This window comes from Panthera pardus, unplaced genomic scaffold (genome assembly GCF_024362965.1).
Source record: "Panthera pardus isolate Hobbes unplaced genomic scaffold, ASM2436296v1 HiC_scaffold_13, whole genome shotgun sequence".
NCBI lineage: Eukaryota > Metazoa > Chordata > Mammalia > Carnivora > Felidae > Panthera > Panthera pardus.
Window position 1 is genome coordinate 202,651,769 of NW_026526688.1, and position 17,522 is coordinate 202,669,290.

General features: G+C 46.3%; 1 protein-coding gene across 1 annotated transcript in view; it reads right to left on the minus strand.

The window, feature by feature from the left end:
• The window catches only part of HTT (huntingtin), a 147,581-nt gene that overhangs the window by 103,219 nt on the left and 26,840 nt on the right, over positions 1-17,522 (minus strand). The window contains exons 4-10 of the mRNA XM_019453826.2: positions 15,122-15,181; positions 14,648-14,727; positions 12,934-13,072; positions 10,317-10,458; positions 9,213-9,391; positions 3,442-3,643; positions 2,235-2,282 (exon numbers count right to left, since the gene is read on the minus strand). Of these exons, the coding sequence (XP_019309371.2) occupies positions 2,235-2,282; positions 3,442-3,643; positions 9,213-9,391; positions 10,317-10,458; positions 12,934-13,072; positions 14,648-14,727; positions 15,122-15,181 (850 nt within the window). The remainder of the gene's footprint in view (positions 1-2,234; positions 2,283-3,441; positions 3,644-9,212; positions 9,392-10,316; positions 10,459-12,933; positions 13,073-14,647; positions 14,728-15,121; positions 15,182-17,522) is intronic.

Below are 17,522 nucleotides of genomic sequence, written 5' to 3' on the forward strand. Positions count from 1 at the left end.
CCACAATATGATATTTAGATATTATTAAAATCAATAAACCTACATGGAACAAAGTTAAAAGCAATGATTCTCAGACTATAACACCAAATATTTTAATAATTAATAAGTATTTACTGACTCAGACCTGTTTGTTTTAATAATTTATATTATTATTTAATCTTGAAGATTGTTAGCTATGGCTGGAACCAATTCTGTTGGCAACCAGAGCACATATGTAACTACCATGCACCCGAAACTAGCATAGTGCTACGTGGTAACCAGCTGGAATTAAAATAAAAACTTAAAAACAAAAAGAGTTCAAAAACAAAACAGAAAGACCCTGAAGGTCTTTCCTGTTCTCTTTTCTCTTTTCTCTTTTCCTGTTCTCCTGTTCTGTTCTCTTTTAAGTTGCCAGACTCTGTGGCTGACAATCAGAACTTGATCTGGGAGGATGGGATAAAGTTCATCTTCTGCACAGTCCTAAAAATACATTTATCAGTTCTTGGTTTCCAAATTATGTCAATTTATAGTATATTAGTAGGAAAAAAGAAAAAAGCCGTAACGATTTAATTGGACTAATTAAATCATTATGGTTACATTACACAGAGGTCATTAGATGACACTATAGAAGTCATTATTGGCAATTTCTGACTTCTAACTTCACTACTCTTCAAGAAATAGGCCCTAGGTGTGATAACGTCCAGAAATCTATACAGATATGACATTAAAGGAGGAAAAAAGACAAAGAAAAAGCAAAGGATACCCAAACTCTAGATATAATTAACACGGCAACTTGATTAATCTACTAATAGTGTCCTTTATTACAGAGCAAGTGGTTTACCTTGAGGAAGCAAATTAAAATTCCACCCTGTGCACTTGGGTGTTAATGAGAGCAGTCGCTGTCTTTGGAATCAGGGGTTTGCCACTCCGACCCAAAGAGCCCACCTCAAAGGGTGCAAAGTCAAGGCTGCTGCACCCCCGCCCTGCCATCCTACATTCAACATCCACTCTGCTTCTGTCTCCCACAGATTTGCAGATCTCACTTGAAAAAAAAGGATTCTGCAACTATATCAAAAAAGCTTAAAAACCACAGGTCCCCATGAAAAAGGAAAACAAACAAAGCAAAACAAAATAGTAGAAAAACAAAAAAGATATTGAGGACACAACAACCTTCTGGCCAGAAGAAAACAACTCATCTCAGTGGTGGGAGTCAGCCACCTGTGTCTTCTTCACAGGGAAGGTGACTAAGCAATAAGGCAAGTCTCAGAGCAACTGAGCCACCTGCCTGAAAAGTCCCTTTCCCGGAAGCCTCGTGGCCTTCAAACAATCTCGGTATTTCACCACAATCCCAAACCTGATCAAGTATGCCACTATCATGGCCCAAATATTATTGATTCTAAGTTCTAGGAAATGTTTACTTAATCCAGTCAAGGTAGAATATTATTCCTGATGAGATCCCATTCGATACTGCAAACAGTATTAGGCATTTGGCTCTCAAGCACTCAAAAAATATATGTTGTATACCAATTATACCTCAATAAATTGTAAAAAAAGATTAGTCTTTTAAGATTTCGAAACAGAAAATGGCAGCAATTCTTTCCTATGGAGATCCAGACCAGAAAATAAAATACTTGGTGTCGTAAAGTGTTAATGTGCACCAAAACTATCACACTATAGATCCAAAACACTGTGATTTAATAGAAATAAATTGTATCAGAACGTTCCGGCATGTACAAAGCTAAATAGGGTTGAAAAATGATAATTAGGCCCAAATTAACCAAATAATTAGGCAGACATCATTCCTGACTAATACTAAACAAAATTCACAGAAAAGGAAGTTAGTTTTATAAAACATAACACAGACTCTATGAAGGAGTAGGCAAACCAGGACAGGCCCCTTTCTGTGAATAAAGCTTTGCTGAGCACAGGCCACGGCTACGGGCTACGGCTGCCTCCCGCCCCAAGGCAGAGCTGAACCGATTAGAGACAGGAAGGCCCACCAGAGGCCCTTTACAGGAAAAGTTTGCTGACCCCTGACCTAAAGCATTAGAAATTTATAACACAACGATTCTGATATACAAGCAATTTTCCAAGGCCACCCTACAGAACCATTCAGGCCCAGTTATGAGATTCCAGCAATGTTTATAAATACAATCACTCTGCTGAGAAGAGACACAGGCACAGTCGAAGGCATTACAGAAATACAGAAAAAGCAGTGAGACCCAACATAAGACTCTGAGTTCTGAAATAATCACCTTTTTGTTTTCTTGAAAGGACAGGGCTGCATGAAGAACCCCCTCCGGCTGTAAATCACAGAAAATGACAGATGAAAGTAAGGCGACAAGCTGTTAAAATCCAGAAGGAATTTGAAAATCTTCAAAAAGCTTGATTCAGTTTTAAAACTAGAGAATGTACGAACATAGTTCCACAGGCAGTGCTGAACCACCACAGCACAACGCTTTAATTTTGACACACGAAAATTATATCAACGTTCAAATATACAGATCTAAAGATGGGCCCTAAAATACCAAAGAAGCTCAAATAAAGTGCATTTAAAAAGTCAAATGAAAGACATTAGAAATCTCAGATTAGCTGGTCAATTAATAATCAAATATAAATTTTCATTAGAAACAATCATTAGAAATTAGTATTTCCGGCAAGTGTTTGTAAGGTGTGCGTTCCACAGAGGAAAGGATTCTTCAGTACACAGGGCCGTGGACAGGCACATTCTCATTTTCTGCTCATGGTTCAGGCAAACATTTATGTTCGAGCGAGGCAGCAATTAGGCCTCCAGTCACACCCTCTCGGCTGTCAACGCCGTGAGCAAAGGCCGTGCCACACACGCGCTGCGCTACATCGACCACACGCCGCCGGGCCCAGGTGAAGCCTGGAGTCAGCGAAAGCCACAGGAGCCTCCTCTGTGCCAGATCCAGTGCTAGAGGCCACGCTTCGGGGATCCCCATCTACTCCAGCTCCCACGGGCAACTCCAGGTCAGACAGGGCCCACCGGGGCTGGAGGAAAACCAGCGGTCAGTCTGCAGGGCAGCACCGTGCAGGGATTAGGGCCCCGTCCCCCAAGGCTTAAAGAAGAGTGGGGGGGGGGGGGCAGCGGAAGGGGTTTCCTAACGTCTCTGCCCTCAAGGGCAGAAAGGAACTCTAAAGCCCCTACAGAGACTTGAAGATCCCATCTCGGGCCGCGACACGAGGGTCCTGGAAACACTTTCCCTACAGTTTTCGTTTCACGACGGATGAGATGGCATGTGGAGGCAGCCGGGTCAGAGTCGAGAAGCCGGCCTTAGACGCAGGCCTCGTCTGTCACCTGACCTCTCCACACTTCCGTCTTCCCGTCTACAGCTCAGGCTTCCGAGGGACCGAAGGGCGCCCCGCTCGGCACAGGGCAGGCCGGCCGCCCGGCCGGTGAGGGAAGCGGGGCGTCGCGGGGACGACCGCCGGAGAACATACCTAGGAGCTCCGCGATGCTGCCACTGCGGCTCCGGCCGCCGGGCCCATACTGCGCGCCGCTCCGCTGCCCGCCGCCCGGCGCGGTCAAGGCCTGCAGGAGCTCGGGCGGGGGCGTCCTGAAGAGCTGTTGCAGGAGCTCCAGCGCCCCAGTCACGGCGTTGTGGTCTTGGTGCTGAGTGTAATGCAAGGTCAGTTCGTAAACCTGGAAACACAGGGACGAGTGTCATCAGCATGGTCTCTAAAACGTGTCGTAGGGTTCGCTGCTTTTGAGTCTTACGTTAGCAAATTTGTGCCTTAATTTCTCCTCCTAGAAACGTCTCCGTCACGTCTACCAACGTGGTCACGGCTTCCGTGCCGTGTTCTAAATTCCTGGCACGTTGTCCGTGGTCAGATTAACTCCTTACAAAAATGAGGCACTTCCACAAGTGCCACACAGGCTAATGAAGACCTGCCTCTGCCCAACCAGCGAGCAGGAAGGGAGAAGAAAGCTCCCGTCCGTGGCCACTGCAGCTCGTCTCACAGTCAATGCAAGAGGCACTGTCCTGAGCACCACGGAAAAAAAGTTTCCAAACCTTGTTTTTAACGTCTATTCATTTACTTTTGAGAGAGAGAGAAAGAGAGAATGCGCGCACAAGCTGGGGAGGAGCAGAACGGGAGGGAGACACAGGATCTGAAGCAGGCTGCAAGCTCCAGGCTACGGGCTGTCAGCGCAGAGCCCGATGCGGGGCTCGAACCCATCAACTTCTAGGTCATGACCTGTACTGAAGTTGGATGCTTAACCGACTCAGCCACCAACCACCTCAAGAGTTTCATTTTAAAAGCATCGCATCCAATTTTCCTACTGTTCTTAATACTATATTACATTATATGAACACACTGCACTCTGTTACCTTTATTTCTTTTTTAATTTTAATTTAATTTTATTTTTTTCAGTAACCTCTACACCCAACGTGGGGCTCAAACTCTTGACCCCAAGATCAAGAGTCACATGCTCTTCCGACTAAGCCAGCCGGGTGCCCCTCTCTTTCCCTTTAATTAGAGTTGCCGGACAAAATACTAAGCACCCTGTCAAATTTGAATCTTAGATGAATAATTTTGCAGCATAACTATGTCCTGTGCAATTTCAGGCATACTTACACCACAAAATTATTTACGATTTCTCTGCAATTCAAATTTAACTGGCACCCTGCGTGTTTATTTGGTGAATTGGGCAGCGCTACCTTTAATATCCTAAAAGTAATACACATTAAAAAAAAAAAAAAACCAGTATAGAGGGGATAAAACAAAAAGTAAATATCTCAGAGGCAGCTTCTTTTAATCATTTGTGTCTAGCTCTTCTGAGGACAGCCTCTATCACCATGGGCCTCGGGTCTACAAACTACAGTCCCCGTACGGGCCAAACCTGCCCACCACCTGTTTCTGGACAGACAGGGGGGTGGGGGGTGCACAGCCACATCTATCGTCCGTGGTGGCCCTCCCGCCGCGGTGGTAGAGCTGAACAGCTGGCCCTGCAGAGAAAGGTCGCTGCACCCTGCTCACGATAATCGGCTTCTACCTTGATTTCTGAAGCCATTTATTTTCAACAAACTTTCTATGTAAAATGAAGAAATAAGCACTTCACACTTCCTTTACTCATCTACCCCCTCCCAAATTCTGTTAGCATCATTACTTCATATTATTATTATTATTATTTAAAATGTTTATTTATTTTGAGATAGATAAAGACAGCGCAAGCAGGGGAGGGGCAGAGACAGGGAGAGAGAATCCCCAGCGGTCTCTGTGCTGCCAGTACAGAACCCAACGTGGGGCTCAATCCCATGAACCGTGAGATCATGACCTGAGCCGAAGTCGGACGCTTAACCGACCGAGGCACCCAGGCGCCCCTCAGTACTTCGTACTAAGATTTATACCATTTACATACTATGTAACACTATTCAAATCATATGTGCTTTGCCTAGAAGTTGAGTCTAAAAATGGAATGAAGGGGTACCTGGGTGGCTCGGTCAGTTAAGCGTCCAACTCTTGATTTTGGCTCAGGTCATGATCTCACGGTTGTGAGTTCAAGCCCCGCGTCGGGCTCGGTGCTGACAGCTGGAGCCTGGAGCCTGCTTCAGATTCTGTCTCCCTCTCTCTCTGCCCCTCCCCCACTCATGCTCGGTCTCCCTCTCAAAAATAAATTAACGCAAATAAATATTAAAACTCCAGCATGTATCTTATCACGTGTACATACACACTATTTACTGCAAAGGCCGTTCATGTGACCGGACCCAAAAAGAAACATTTCATTTTTACTAGTGCTGTGTCACTTAAAAGAAAATGTCCCAAAGATAATAAACAGATTCTTTTCTCATAATCCAAGATTTGCTTAAAATTAGTTAACACTGGAATTTGCTTTGTAATTGGAGCATAACACCCTTTAATGAATCTTCCTGGTTCTCCTAGAACTGCTCTTCACTGCTCTTTCCCCTCCTTGTAAATACATACACGCGCCTTTTTCCCAGCTTCTTAATCCTGACATTCGCCGTAGGCAGTTTCGTGGAGCTCCTCCAACCCCCGTTTCCAATCTGGATGGTGTGCTGCTCACCAGACCCTCCTACAATACTTCTACCACATTTCTGAGTTGTTAGGTCTTGGTTTATGGATTTCAGGCTTTCCTCTTTTTTTGTATCTATTTCTCACTTTGCTGGAATACACCTTCTAATAAGTTTTTCAAAAAGCATACAATGATAAGCAAACTAAGTTCTTGCACATCTAAAAGTATCCAGGGGGCCTAGGTGGCTCGGTTAAGCATCCAACTCTCGATTTTGGCTCAAGTCACGATCTTAAGGTTCTTAAGATCAAGCCCTGCATCAGGCTCTGATCTGACAGTATGGAGCCTGCTTGGGATTCTCTCTCTCTCCCTCTCTCTCTGACCCTCCCCGACTCCTGCGCGAGCTTTCTCTATCAAAATAAACAAACTTTAAATAAAAAATTTTTTTAAAGTATCTATATTTTGCCCACACTTACTTTACAGTTTATAATTTAGCCAGGCTCAGGATTACTTTAAGTTCTATTTAAATATACTGTAGTTAGCTAAATTACATTGGCAGAGTTGAACTTCTTACGCAAAACAATTTAAGTCAGAATGGCTATCAGCCAAAAGAAAATGGATTACAATATGATTTAGAGATAATCGTGTCTTGCGTGCTCGTTCAGTGCTGTGCAGGATCATTTGCTCACTTTGGAGAAAAGTCACCATTAAGAAAATGAGTACTTAAGCACCGCACCCCATACCCTTCACTCGGTCCTCCCAGGATTACTGCTGCCCCAGTGTGACGTAGTTTCCAACATCCCTCTAGCCTCACACGACTTTCACCAGCGCCCCTGCTAATCGGCGAGGAGCCCTGAGACTTCGCGGGACCCACATCGGTTCCCATCTGCACACGCGTGCTCACTCCTTGGACTTGGCAAAGGCTGTAGTCTCTGCCTACAAACTTCTCCCACCTCCGGGCGTCTGGTCAAATCCTACCCACCATCGGCATCAGCTCTTAACCAAGCCTCTCGGGCACGCCTCCCTGACCTTGGTCATGCAGGGGCCTCCTCACTTGTGCTTCCACAGCACCCCGAACCCACCGCCTCACCACGCCGTCTAGTGATTATTGGCTTGCTTCTCCCAGCAGACTAATGATCTCCAACGTTTCTTGACCAAGCAGCATTTCTTTAAACATCAGAAAAAAATTCTGAGTATGGATCTGCAGTACTTACGTATTTATTTTAAAATATTATACGAGTACTACAGAGCTCAGATATCATGCACATCCTAAAATGTGTACTGAATCTGACAAGACTCTAGCTGGTTATCGATTTATAAGAAATACAGAAAACAAATATGTTCACTTACAAAATTGTAAGCAATCAGACTGCCAGGACTGCCACTGGACAATCTGTCCCTTCAACAAACGGACTCACGATGGAAGTGACCATCAGACCAAAGAGAGTCACGGTCCTCGTCAGCCAATCTCACTTGCATACTGATTCCAAAAGAATAAAGTAAACGACTGACAGGATGAGTGGATAATTGATGTTAAGGAAATGTTCTTTTCTTTTTAGGTGTGACCGTGGCATTGTCATTAAGTTGTAAAAACAAAGAAGGATACGAACTGGTATACTTGAAGATACAATGACTGGAATTTGCTTCAAAATAATGCAAAAAAAGGGGCGCCTGGGTGGCGCAGTCGGTTAAGCGTCCGACTTCAGCCAGGTCACGATCTCGTGGTCCGTGAGTTCGAGCCCCGCGTCGGGCTCTGGGCTGATGGCTCGGAGCCTGGAGCCTGTTTCCGATTCTGTGTCTCCCTCTCTCTCTGCCCCTCCCCCGTTCATGCTCTGTCTCTCTCTGTCCCAAAAATAAATAAAAAACGTTGAAAAAAAAAAAAAAATTAAAAAAAAAAAAATAATGCAAAAAAAGGGATAATGAGAGAATCATAATTGACCCTGAGTTTCTAATTATTAACACAGGCGATAATTACTAAAGGCTATTCCACCTGCGTTTGTATGTCTGGAAATCACCATAATAAAACGTAAAACAAGCAAGATAAGAATGAAATAACCATTTTTTAAATGTATTATTACCTCTAGAAAACCTGTTTTACTCACTAAGACATTCGGTAATGGTTTTTTGAGAGGGCAATATGTAATCGTCATATCTCCTGAGAACGTCATTACTGATATTCTATAAGACAGCAGAAGGACGGCTGGTTGGAGTGAACTGTCAGACCCCGAACTTTGTTAGAGCCTGCTCCTTCTCAGTTATTTTTCATTAACCAGCACTCCCAGGGCCTTACCGTGCACCAGGAAATATTCTAAGCACTTTACAAATATTACCTAACTCAATGCCTAAATCATTAAAGCATTACCTTCGAGTCATCAATTCTATGCAAGAATTATTTTAAGCCACTTAAGATTTTGTACCCTACAAAGTTTAGGTAAGGAACACAACTCATAAGTCCACTTGGCCCAAATAAATACCTATGAACTACAACGTCATCGAGATGCGGAAAGCAGAAAACAGAACCAAGGCACCCCTCTCCAGACCCCAGGTTGTATGCCTCGACTCCTATATACACCATATGACCATGTGACTTACAGGAAAGGTAAGGGCTTCGGTAGCATCCAGGACACGAAATACGGTGAAAACCCTAACATGTTAAGCCGAGCTTATGAAATTGCTTGAAACGCAGCCACACTCAAGGTTAACAAAATAACCTGGATGAGCCACAAGGAATGAGGTCAACTGCTGGAGTCAGCTGCTGATCACATCGTATCAGAATGTACACAGGGTTTCTCTATACTGCAAAGAGAAGTGTTAACATATTGTTCCTATGCCCCAGGGGACCATGTTCCTAACTCCCTGGGTAGAGAGACCAGTACACCAGACCACGGGTTCCAGGGGCAGAGACCACACCGAAAGCGCTCACCACTGCATCCCCAGCACCTGCCCTAGTGCCAAGCACACAGTGGATGCTCAATAAATACTTACTGTACGAATGAGCACATTTCATGAGTCCTGGCTTTACAAACATGAGGCATTCTCGGTAGCCTCGTGAGAGATTACCTTCATGCAGGGAATGTGCCATACAGACGTCACACAGCTAGGGGTCGTGACCTAGGATCGGAACCAGGTGGCCCAGCTGCAGAGACTATTAATCCTCGGCTCTGCCATTTCTCTTCCAAACTATTTGATTCTCTGAATGTCATTTATATACGGGCACCGGAGTGCGCCACGTGGCTCCTACCTGGATGAGCTGCTCAGTTGAGGGACAGACTTCCATTTCTTTCCGTGTCACCCCAAAGCTGCCTTTCAGGCTCGTGTCCTTGACCTGCTGCTGCAGCAAGGGCACCAAATACCTCAACGTGAGCAGCACTCCGAGAATCAGGAGGGTAGAGTGTTCGTCCTCAACAGGAACCAGCAAGCCTAGAAAGGCAGCAGTAAGATTTCTCATCATCATCTGCTTGGAGATTCACAGCTCCACTTGTTTAAAAGAAGAGATCCACAGGAGAACCGTATTACGAGGTTGGCAGTGAGGAATCAAGATGGACAAACATTACTGTGGAAAAATACACAGGTATCTCATCTTCAGGCCAAACCCCGGGAGTGGCTTTAAAGGAGCAGCTTTACATCCTGGGCTGAGCGAGGCCCGTTAGAGTGAGTCTGGCTGCATCTGAAAGGCAGGCAGTTCTTTCATATCAAATGTCCACACGGCCCCCTCAGCGCTGGCTGGCGTTGACTTCCACAACCACCCCAAGTACAGGAGAAACCGGGAGCAGACCCACACCTGCACGGGGAGCCTGCGAGAGGCCTCAGGGACTCACTATGCTCCTTGCTGGCACGTACAGTGTGCGGTCTGCGGCACGAGGGCCAGGCCAGGTGCGCGGGGTGGCACGCTGCCTCACGGCCACTGCCCTGCAAGCTGTCCTGGGCACAGAGAAGGGGCCTTTTCCTAGTCACCACAAAGGCCCGACGTGGGCTCATCGCAGCCTCCCCATAGTTCCCGTTCAGTGGTCAGCCGGTGCCAAAGGGCCTGGGCTGGGAGATGAGGGGTGCCCGATTTTAAAGAATTCAAAAGCTGTGTCTCAGGGGGTGCCTGGGTGGCTTAGTTGGTTGAATGTCCAACTCCTGGTTTGGGTTGAGAGTCGTGGCATCCAGTCCTGCATGAGGCTCTGCGATGAGTGTGGAACCTGCTTAAGATTCTCCCTCCCTGTCCCTCAGCCCCTCCCACTGCACACACGCTCTAATTTAAAAAAAAAAAAAAAAGAAGAAAAAAAAAAAGCTCTGTGTCAGGCAAATGCGAGAGACTGTGCCACACGGTGGGGAAAATCCCAACCACGCTGCATCTTACCCAGGAGCACGTTCAGTAGCCAGCTATAGAAGTACTGCGTCCTTCTGGAGTGCTGGCAGATGGTCACTGCTGAGCCAGCCGCAGTACGCCGAATGGTAGGCGAGCTTGACTTCAGATTCGCTATGAAAGCCTTCAACAGAACCTAGGGAAACACAAATCCAAGTAGACAAAAGACCAAACTCCTATGAAGCTTATCATTTTATTTCAGAAAACGTACTCCAAATTCTCACAGAGTGTAGGTTGTAAACAAATGGACTTTCCTGTAGCATCCCAAATTCGGGACGTTCCAGAGCAGTCTGCAAACATGCAGCCTACTTACTTCCCTATAAACTGTAAGTAGGGACCTTGTTCAGGACGTACGTCCTGTACCCAAGAGTGAACACCTGAGCTTCTGGAAAAGGTGTGCCCACGGCATTTGGGTACAGGGTCAGCAAATGACACTGGAAAATAAAGGCAGTAAAAAACAACAACGACAACAACAACGAAAATGAAAATGACAAAGTCAAGGAGAAGAGAGTAGTCACCAACTAGAGCCACGTCCTAGCCTGAGGGACGGCTTGCAGTTGTGCTGCTAGTGTCACCGGGAGGTGCTTCCTGGCCTGCAACACCCGCGAACAAGCTGGACTGCAGCAGCACAGTGCCCGCGGGTGTCTCCTAAGGGGCAGGAGAAGACGCCTTGGTCTGAAGCAACAGGCTGACCCAAAGGAGATGGTGCTAGAATACCAATGGTGGCCATGTAAGTCTTAACAAAAATATCCAAAAAAGGCATGTTCACCTACTTTCACGAGTTTGGAAACTATCTTATGTAAGAACCAGGTAACAATTAAAAGCACAACAAAGAGTTACAGCTAATAAACCAAAAAAGATAAAATGTCATCCTAAAAATACTCGACCCCGAAGGAAGCAGGCTCACAGAGGGAAATCAGGCTCACCATCCATCACCTCGGAAAGCTCACCAGGGGACAGGTCCCTGCCATGCACCTGCTTCCAATCAGCTGTTTAGAGTCTCACTCAAATCTAAATGCACAAGTGCCAACGTAACAGAGAAAGACCAGGACAGAGGAAGTCAGAAGAAACAGAAGTCAAAAAAAGTTGTCAAGAAAACTGTAATCCATCCTAAGAAAAGAGTATATTCATGAAGCAGGAAGAGGATGCCAGAAAACATAATCATTCTGAACACAAGGAGCTCTTAGATATTAACGAACACAACAGAAGGGTTTGAGATGGACGTCTAGAAAGTACAGAAAAAAGAAAAGGAAAACAGAAATAAGAGATGACACAAATTCTATCAAAACAAGGAAGTATGCCTAGAAAGGTAAAGGTATGGCATCCAGAAATCAGGCGTCCAAAAGGAAAGCAGCAAAAACAATTCCTAGGATGACAGCAAAGAAAAGTCTGAAGATACGACTGCACCTCAGGCCTAAAGAGCATCCAGACCAGACCGAGGCAGACAGCTGGAGAATTCTAGGTCAGAGGACCCCGGTGGAGAAAATGGACCCAATACATGGTCTGCCATGTGCAGAATTGCACTGAGACACATTTTACAAAGCTGTTGGAAAGTATGAGAAGATATCAATGGCCAAAGAATAACAAGCAAAATAAAAGAGAGGCAATTATTAACTCCCAAAAAACCAAAAAGTTCTACATAGAAATAGAATCATAGCACGGAACATCGTTGTGACTATTACTTGGGCATGAAATGCCACACTGAATACTAATGTAACTACAGTAAGAAGATGGAAGCCAGTCAGAACTAAATTTATCACTCATTTAAAAACAAACAAACAAACAAACAAAAAAAACCAGGCCACCTAGCTGTATATTGCTACGATATATATGCTATATAGCACGTTATCTAGAAATGTGGATGGAAATGCCAAAAGAAACACTAACAAAGGAGTGGCCCACAAAAAGGAGGAAGTCAAGAATCCTCATGTGGCAGGGTCACAATTTCTGGTCATTAAAAATAAAACACAGGGGCAGCTGGGTGGCTCAGTCGGTTAGGAGTCCAACTCCTGGTTTCGGCTCAGGTCGTGATCTCACGGTTTGTGAGTTCAAGCCCCACATCGGGCCCTGTGCTGATGGTATGGAGCCAGCCTGGGATTCTTTGTCTCCCTCATTCTCTCTCTGCCCCTCCCAGGCTCACTCTCTCGGTCTCTCTCTCAAAAATAAATAAACAAACTTAAAAAAAATTTAAACTAAATAAAACACAAACGTGAGTGTGGAGGCTGCTTATTTTGCTTGTTGGGCACAGAACAGAGGTCAAGTGGTCCCCACTGGCTGCAGGGGACCATCAGTGAGCTTTCTCCTGCCTGCACTTCTGGGACAGTCACCTCTCCGCAGCTAGGTTAAGGAGTCCACCTAATATACCAAGAACCAATCTGTTCTAGAAAACCACCTTCTGAATTTGCATCTATAAACCATCTCCTTACTTAACTCTACCCCACAATAAGAAAGCAGAAATAGAAAGAAGCTCTCTGTGTGCCTCGAAATAATTAAAAACATTTTAACTTAAATTATGAAGCACAATATAACTCAAGAAGTGCTCTCACACGATGGCCTGTCCAAAAAGCCCACAAGATTCATTCACATTTGTGACTTACGGTGATAATCATACCTTAATTTCATTGTCATTTGCAAAATTGCCAAAAGAAGCCATAATTTTAGGGACAGCTGCAGCCAAGGTCTCCTGAACAGATTCCTCGGGTCTCTTGCTTATTCGAGTCAGGCAAGGCAAAAGGTTTACCAAGTAAGGCCTGCATGTATGAAAGGAACATATGAGTTATTCTTCCAGGTCTACTTCACTGAGGAATAGAAACAATTAGTTTAGTACCTGTTAGGGAAGAGCAGTTTTCATATGCAAAACAGTCCTTAACAGAAAGTAGACAAAAAGATCAGGGGGGCTAAATGCACACCAAGTTCCAATGTTGGGAGACGTTCATCCTTCATTTCTCTGTGATCACACAGGACCCTCACCTTGTTTGAAAAACCGTTCGTAGTAAATTATAACAGTGAAGTATTCATATTTTAAATCAGAAAATAATAGGTAACAAATAAAAGTTAAGAAATGAAACATTTTCTTGGAAAAGGAGCTTTGCAAGGAAATATTTTTAAGTGTTCAAACTAAATACGGTCTTCGAGATAAGACGTGGCCCTCCAAAGAGGAAAAGCAGACCGTGCGGGATGCAGGAGAAGGGAGTCACTGGACAGCAGAGCGGAAACCACAGGAGACCCCTCACAAACACGCGCCCAATGTGAACAGGCGCCCTCTGGTGGCGGAGAAGAGCAGGCCCACACCTGGGACTAAGGGACTATTTTGCCTGAAAAAAATACACCGGCCACGAGGAACAAAGAAACGTGCAAAGAAGCAACATCAGGCCAATGTGCTAACAGACAGTGGCCGAGACGGTAGTCAGTGGAGGCAAGATCTCCCCGAGTAAGGAGTCCGGATTTTATCTCAACAGCTCTGGGAAATGACTTTCAGTAGAAAGTTTAAGTAAGGAAATGACATGACCCGATCACATTTTTTAAGGTCACTTGGGATGCTGTGTGGAGAACTTGGGATGTGCTGCTTCAAAGATATAAAAAAAATTTCAAAATATGGATAGTAAAAGAAAAATGTTGCACAAAAAGAAATTTCCTTAGTGACGTATCTCCACGGCCACATAAGATTCTTGTTCAACTCAAAATCAGTGGGATAAATCGTGGTTTCCCACTAACAGTGAGGGTCGGGGCCCCTGCACCGGCTCCTCCGGGACGCAGCCCAGGGCCTCTGGACATCAGTCTTGCTGGTTAAGGAGAAGAAGGCACAGATGAAAACCAGGGACTTCTTTTGATTCTCAATCCACTGGGGACAGACGTTCCCACTAGTCAAACTTCATGAAGTTTAACACTCACAGTTCGAACCCACATGAGAGACAAAGGCATATTTCTAGAGAATTCCTACGGCAAGCAATGATGAGACCGGTTCTCAACCTTCAACCACATGACGAGCATCTGCTCGGCGACGAGCACGTGCAGACACGGTCACCGGGGCCGTGCTGCCACAGAGGACACACGGGGAAGACCCCGCTATCCTGGGGGGCGTGCCTCTGTCTCTTGGAAGCGTGGGTGGACAGAAAATGAACACGCACACCGACAGTGTCCCAGAGTGCTCCTGAGAAGTGCTATGATGAGAACAGAAGCAGGAAACACCGGCCACGACGGGGAAGGCAGTGGTGGACAGCGTTAGCCGGAGCTCAGGGAAGACACTGGAGCTGAGAGGTACAGAATCCACAGGAGCTGGCTCCCCACCAACGCACAGCGCTAATAAGCCAGAGCGCACCGCCTACCTGCATTTCTGAGGCCGAACCAGGTGAGCCAGCTCCGCAAACCTCCACAGGGCAGCACGCAGGCTCCGGGGAGCGCCATTCTGAGGAGGGGGGGGGCGGGGGGAGCGACACGTTACATTTCCGAGTCAGGGACACTATGCACCAAAGGGTCCTCACAGACACGAGAGCATCTGTTTGTTGCTTATTTCTACGTTTTAGAGACAAGGCCACGCACAAGCGTAACCGCTGCAGAAACGTCGCGGCCGAGGGGCTTCACTTACACGGATACAGAAACTAATTCCCACCTCCTCTCATAAATAATGAAATAATGAAGAGCAACCTTGCAAAGAAAAATAAAACAGTGAAGTCTGCTTTACCAAACAGCATTTCCTTCCCACATTCCCGCTTATTAAATAAAAGACAAGATTTCACGTCTACCGCTCCGTGCAGTGACACAGTCACCACTTCCCTCAGTAAGAGAAAACAAAAGCCTACCTTTTTGATTTCCTTATAGAGTTCAAGCTGTAACCGCGGAAGATTCGAGTCCATCAGCGCCTGCAACGGAACACAAGAGAGCTGGTCGCAGAAGGCTCATTCCACCAGCAGCCCGGAAGAAAACTAAAAGGCGATTAAAATTTCACTTCGGGGGCAAAGTAGAACAGAAGAGCAACTAAACCAAGAGCCTGCTCGTTAAGAAAGAGGCACATATACTTGGGAAGATACTGAATAAACTAGACACAGGTCATTCACTTGAATAAAAACACAGAAGCAAAAGAATTCAACTTGATCTATAATCAAATACTACATACTACTGAGGTTAAATGGTAGATGGTTCAAATTCATTCTAATGCTCTTATATCAAACCCTTTATAGGTCTTCAGCAAGAGAAGAAAACACCTGAAAGGTTTTTCTTCATTAAAGAGCATTCTGCTAGATGAACCAACATTAGCAACGGCCTGAATGAGGTCTGCGGTGCCAGCAGGGCGGGGAGTCCACTTGGAAGATGAGAGCCCCTCGCTCGACGTGGGAACACTCGTCTTGGCGGGCACAGAGCCCTTGTCCTTTCCCCAGGTCCTCCCTGGACGCATGGGTGCTCCCAGCCCCATGGCTCAGAACCCACAGCCAGCGAGGAGCCTCGTGCTCCTCACAACACATTTCTCGCCCCCATCCCTGCTCACTTAGGGGCCAAACCAAAACTAATGGCCACGAGGTCAACTTCAACCCAGTGAGAATGGCTGAGCGCCACCACCAGCTTGCCCGCACAAAGCCCATGTCAGAGAGGGCTTCTCGGGGTGGAAGGGGAGGAAAGAGTCCTGGCCCCCACCCTTGCCCCTGGGAACCCTCTCCTCTGAAACGGTACTGCCGATGGCCTGTCCACCAAGAAGACAGCAGAGACATAACCAAGCCTCAAACCAAGCCTCTCTCATGCGATACACAGCATATGATGGCTACAGCCTGAGCTGGTCTGAGTAAAACTCAGGTGACTCACCTAGTGGTTCGGTGAGCTTTAAAGTCAGAAGCAAAGCTCCATTTGGGGAGGTTCCAAAGTATAACAATATCTCAGAAATGTTTCTTTTAATTCTTTTTTTTAACGCTTGTTATTTATTTTTTGAGAGAGAGAGAGAGAGGGAGAGAGAGAGGGAGAGAGAGAGAGGGAGAGAGAGGGAGAGAGAGAGAGGGAGAGAGAGAAAGGGAGAGAGAGAGAGTGCGAGCAGGGGAGGGGAAAAGAGAGAAGGAGACACAGAATCTGAAGCAGGCTCCAGGCTCTACGCTGTCAGCACAGAGCCCGATGAGGGGCTCAAACTCACGAACCGCAAGATCATGACCTGAGCAGAAGTCAGACACTTAACCAACTGAGCCACCCAGGCACCCCAATATCTCAGAAATTTTTAAATCCTAATCTTCCATTTCAGCTTGTACTAAAAATCCTTAAATGAACACACCAAAACAGACAAACATATATCAAGGCGCTACTTGCAAATAAAACCAGAAGGTATATCCCAGTTTTATTTCACGTTATGTTTTATAAGCTAATCTCAAATTTAGTTTGTAACAAGAGAAAACAAACCCTCAAACCCCTAATAATAGCACAGAATCGGGGTTCCCAGACCCTGGGGACAGCAATCTGACCCTTCCCTGCTCCTGAACCTTCCACACTGAAGCAGACATACCCGCTCAGCTGCCAAATCGAGCCTGTGATGGCCCGCCTCTGTCTCCTCGCTCACGCTCCCGGGGCCACCGTCCTGGCCCAGACCTCACTCTCCCAGGCCTGGACTACTCAACCTCCCACATGGATCTTCAGTGCCCAGGTCCCTCTCCCCTCCAAGGGAGGCACACACTGTCACAAGGCTACTCTTCCAAAATAAAGCTCTCCGCCGACCACGTCGAAAATCTGAGAGCTCCTCATCCTCTACCAAATGAAGTACAAACCCTCGGAACTGGCCCTCAACACCCCCGTTCTCCGATGACACACACTGGAGCCACCCTCCTCGGAGAGCCTGCAGAGGCTTCCTGGGCCTCCTAGAGGCAGCTGTGCAGTGGTCAAGAAGCCCCCCATCTCCTCACTCACCACCACCTCCAGGAAGCCTTCTCTGCCTCCCCAGACGAAGTCACCTCAAGCTCCTGCCCGCCATGAGGACGCCTCTTGCCGACGTCTCTCAGAACTTAGAGTCTGTGCCATGTACTGAACTATTTCTGTGAAAAGATGCTTCTCCACCTGAGACTGAAAGTCACATGAGGCAGGAGCATGCTGCTGGGCCACGCCGGGCATTTTCCTACATAAACGAAAAGCACCACGCATCCCACTGCTTAGGCCATGCTGAGCCCGGTCCTCATGAGAAGCACAGCAATACTCAACAGAAGACCAAAGCCCAGGACGTGACTCCCGGTGACGGTG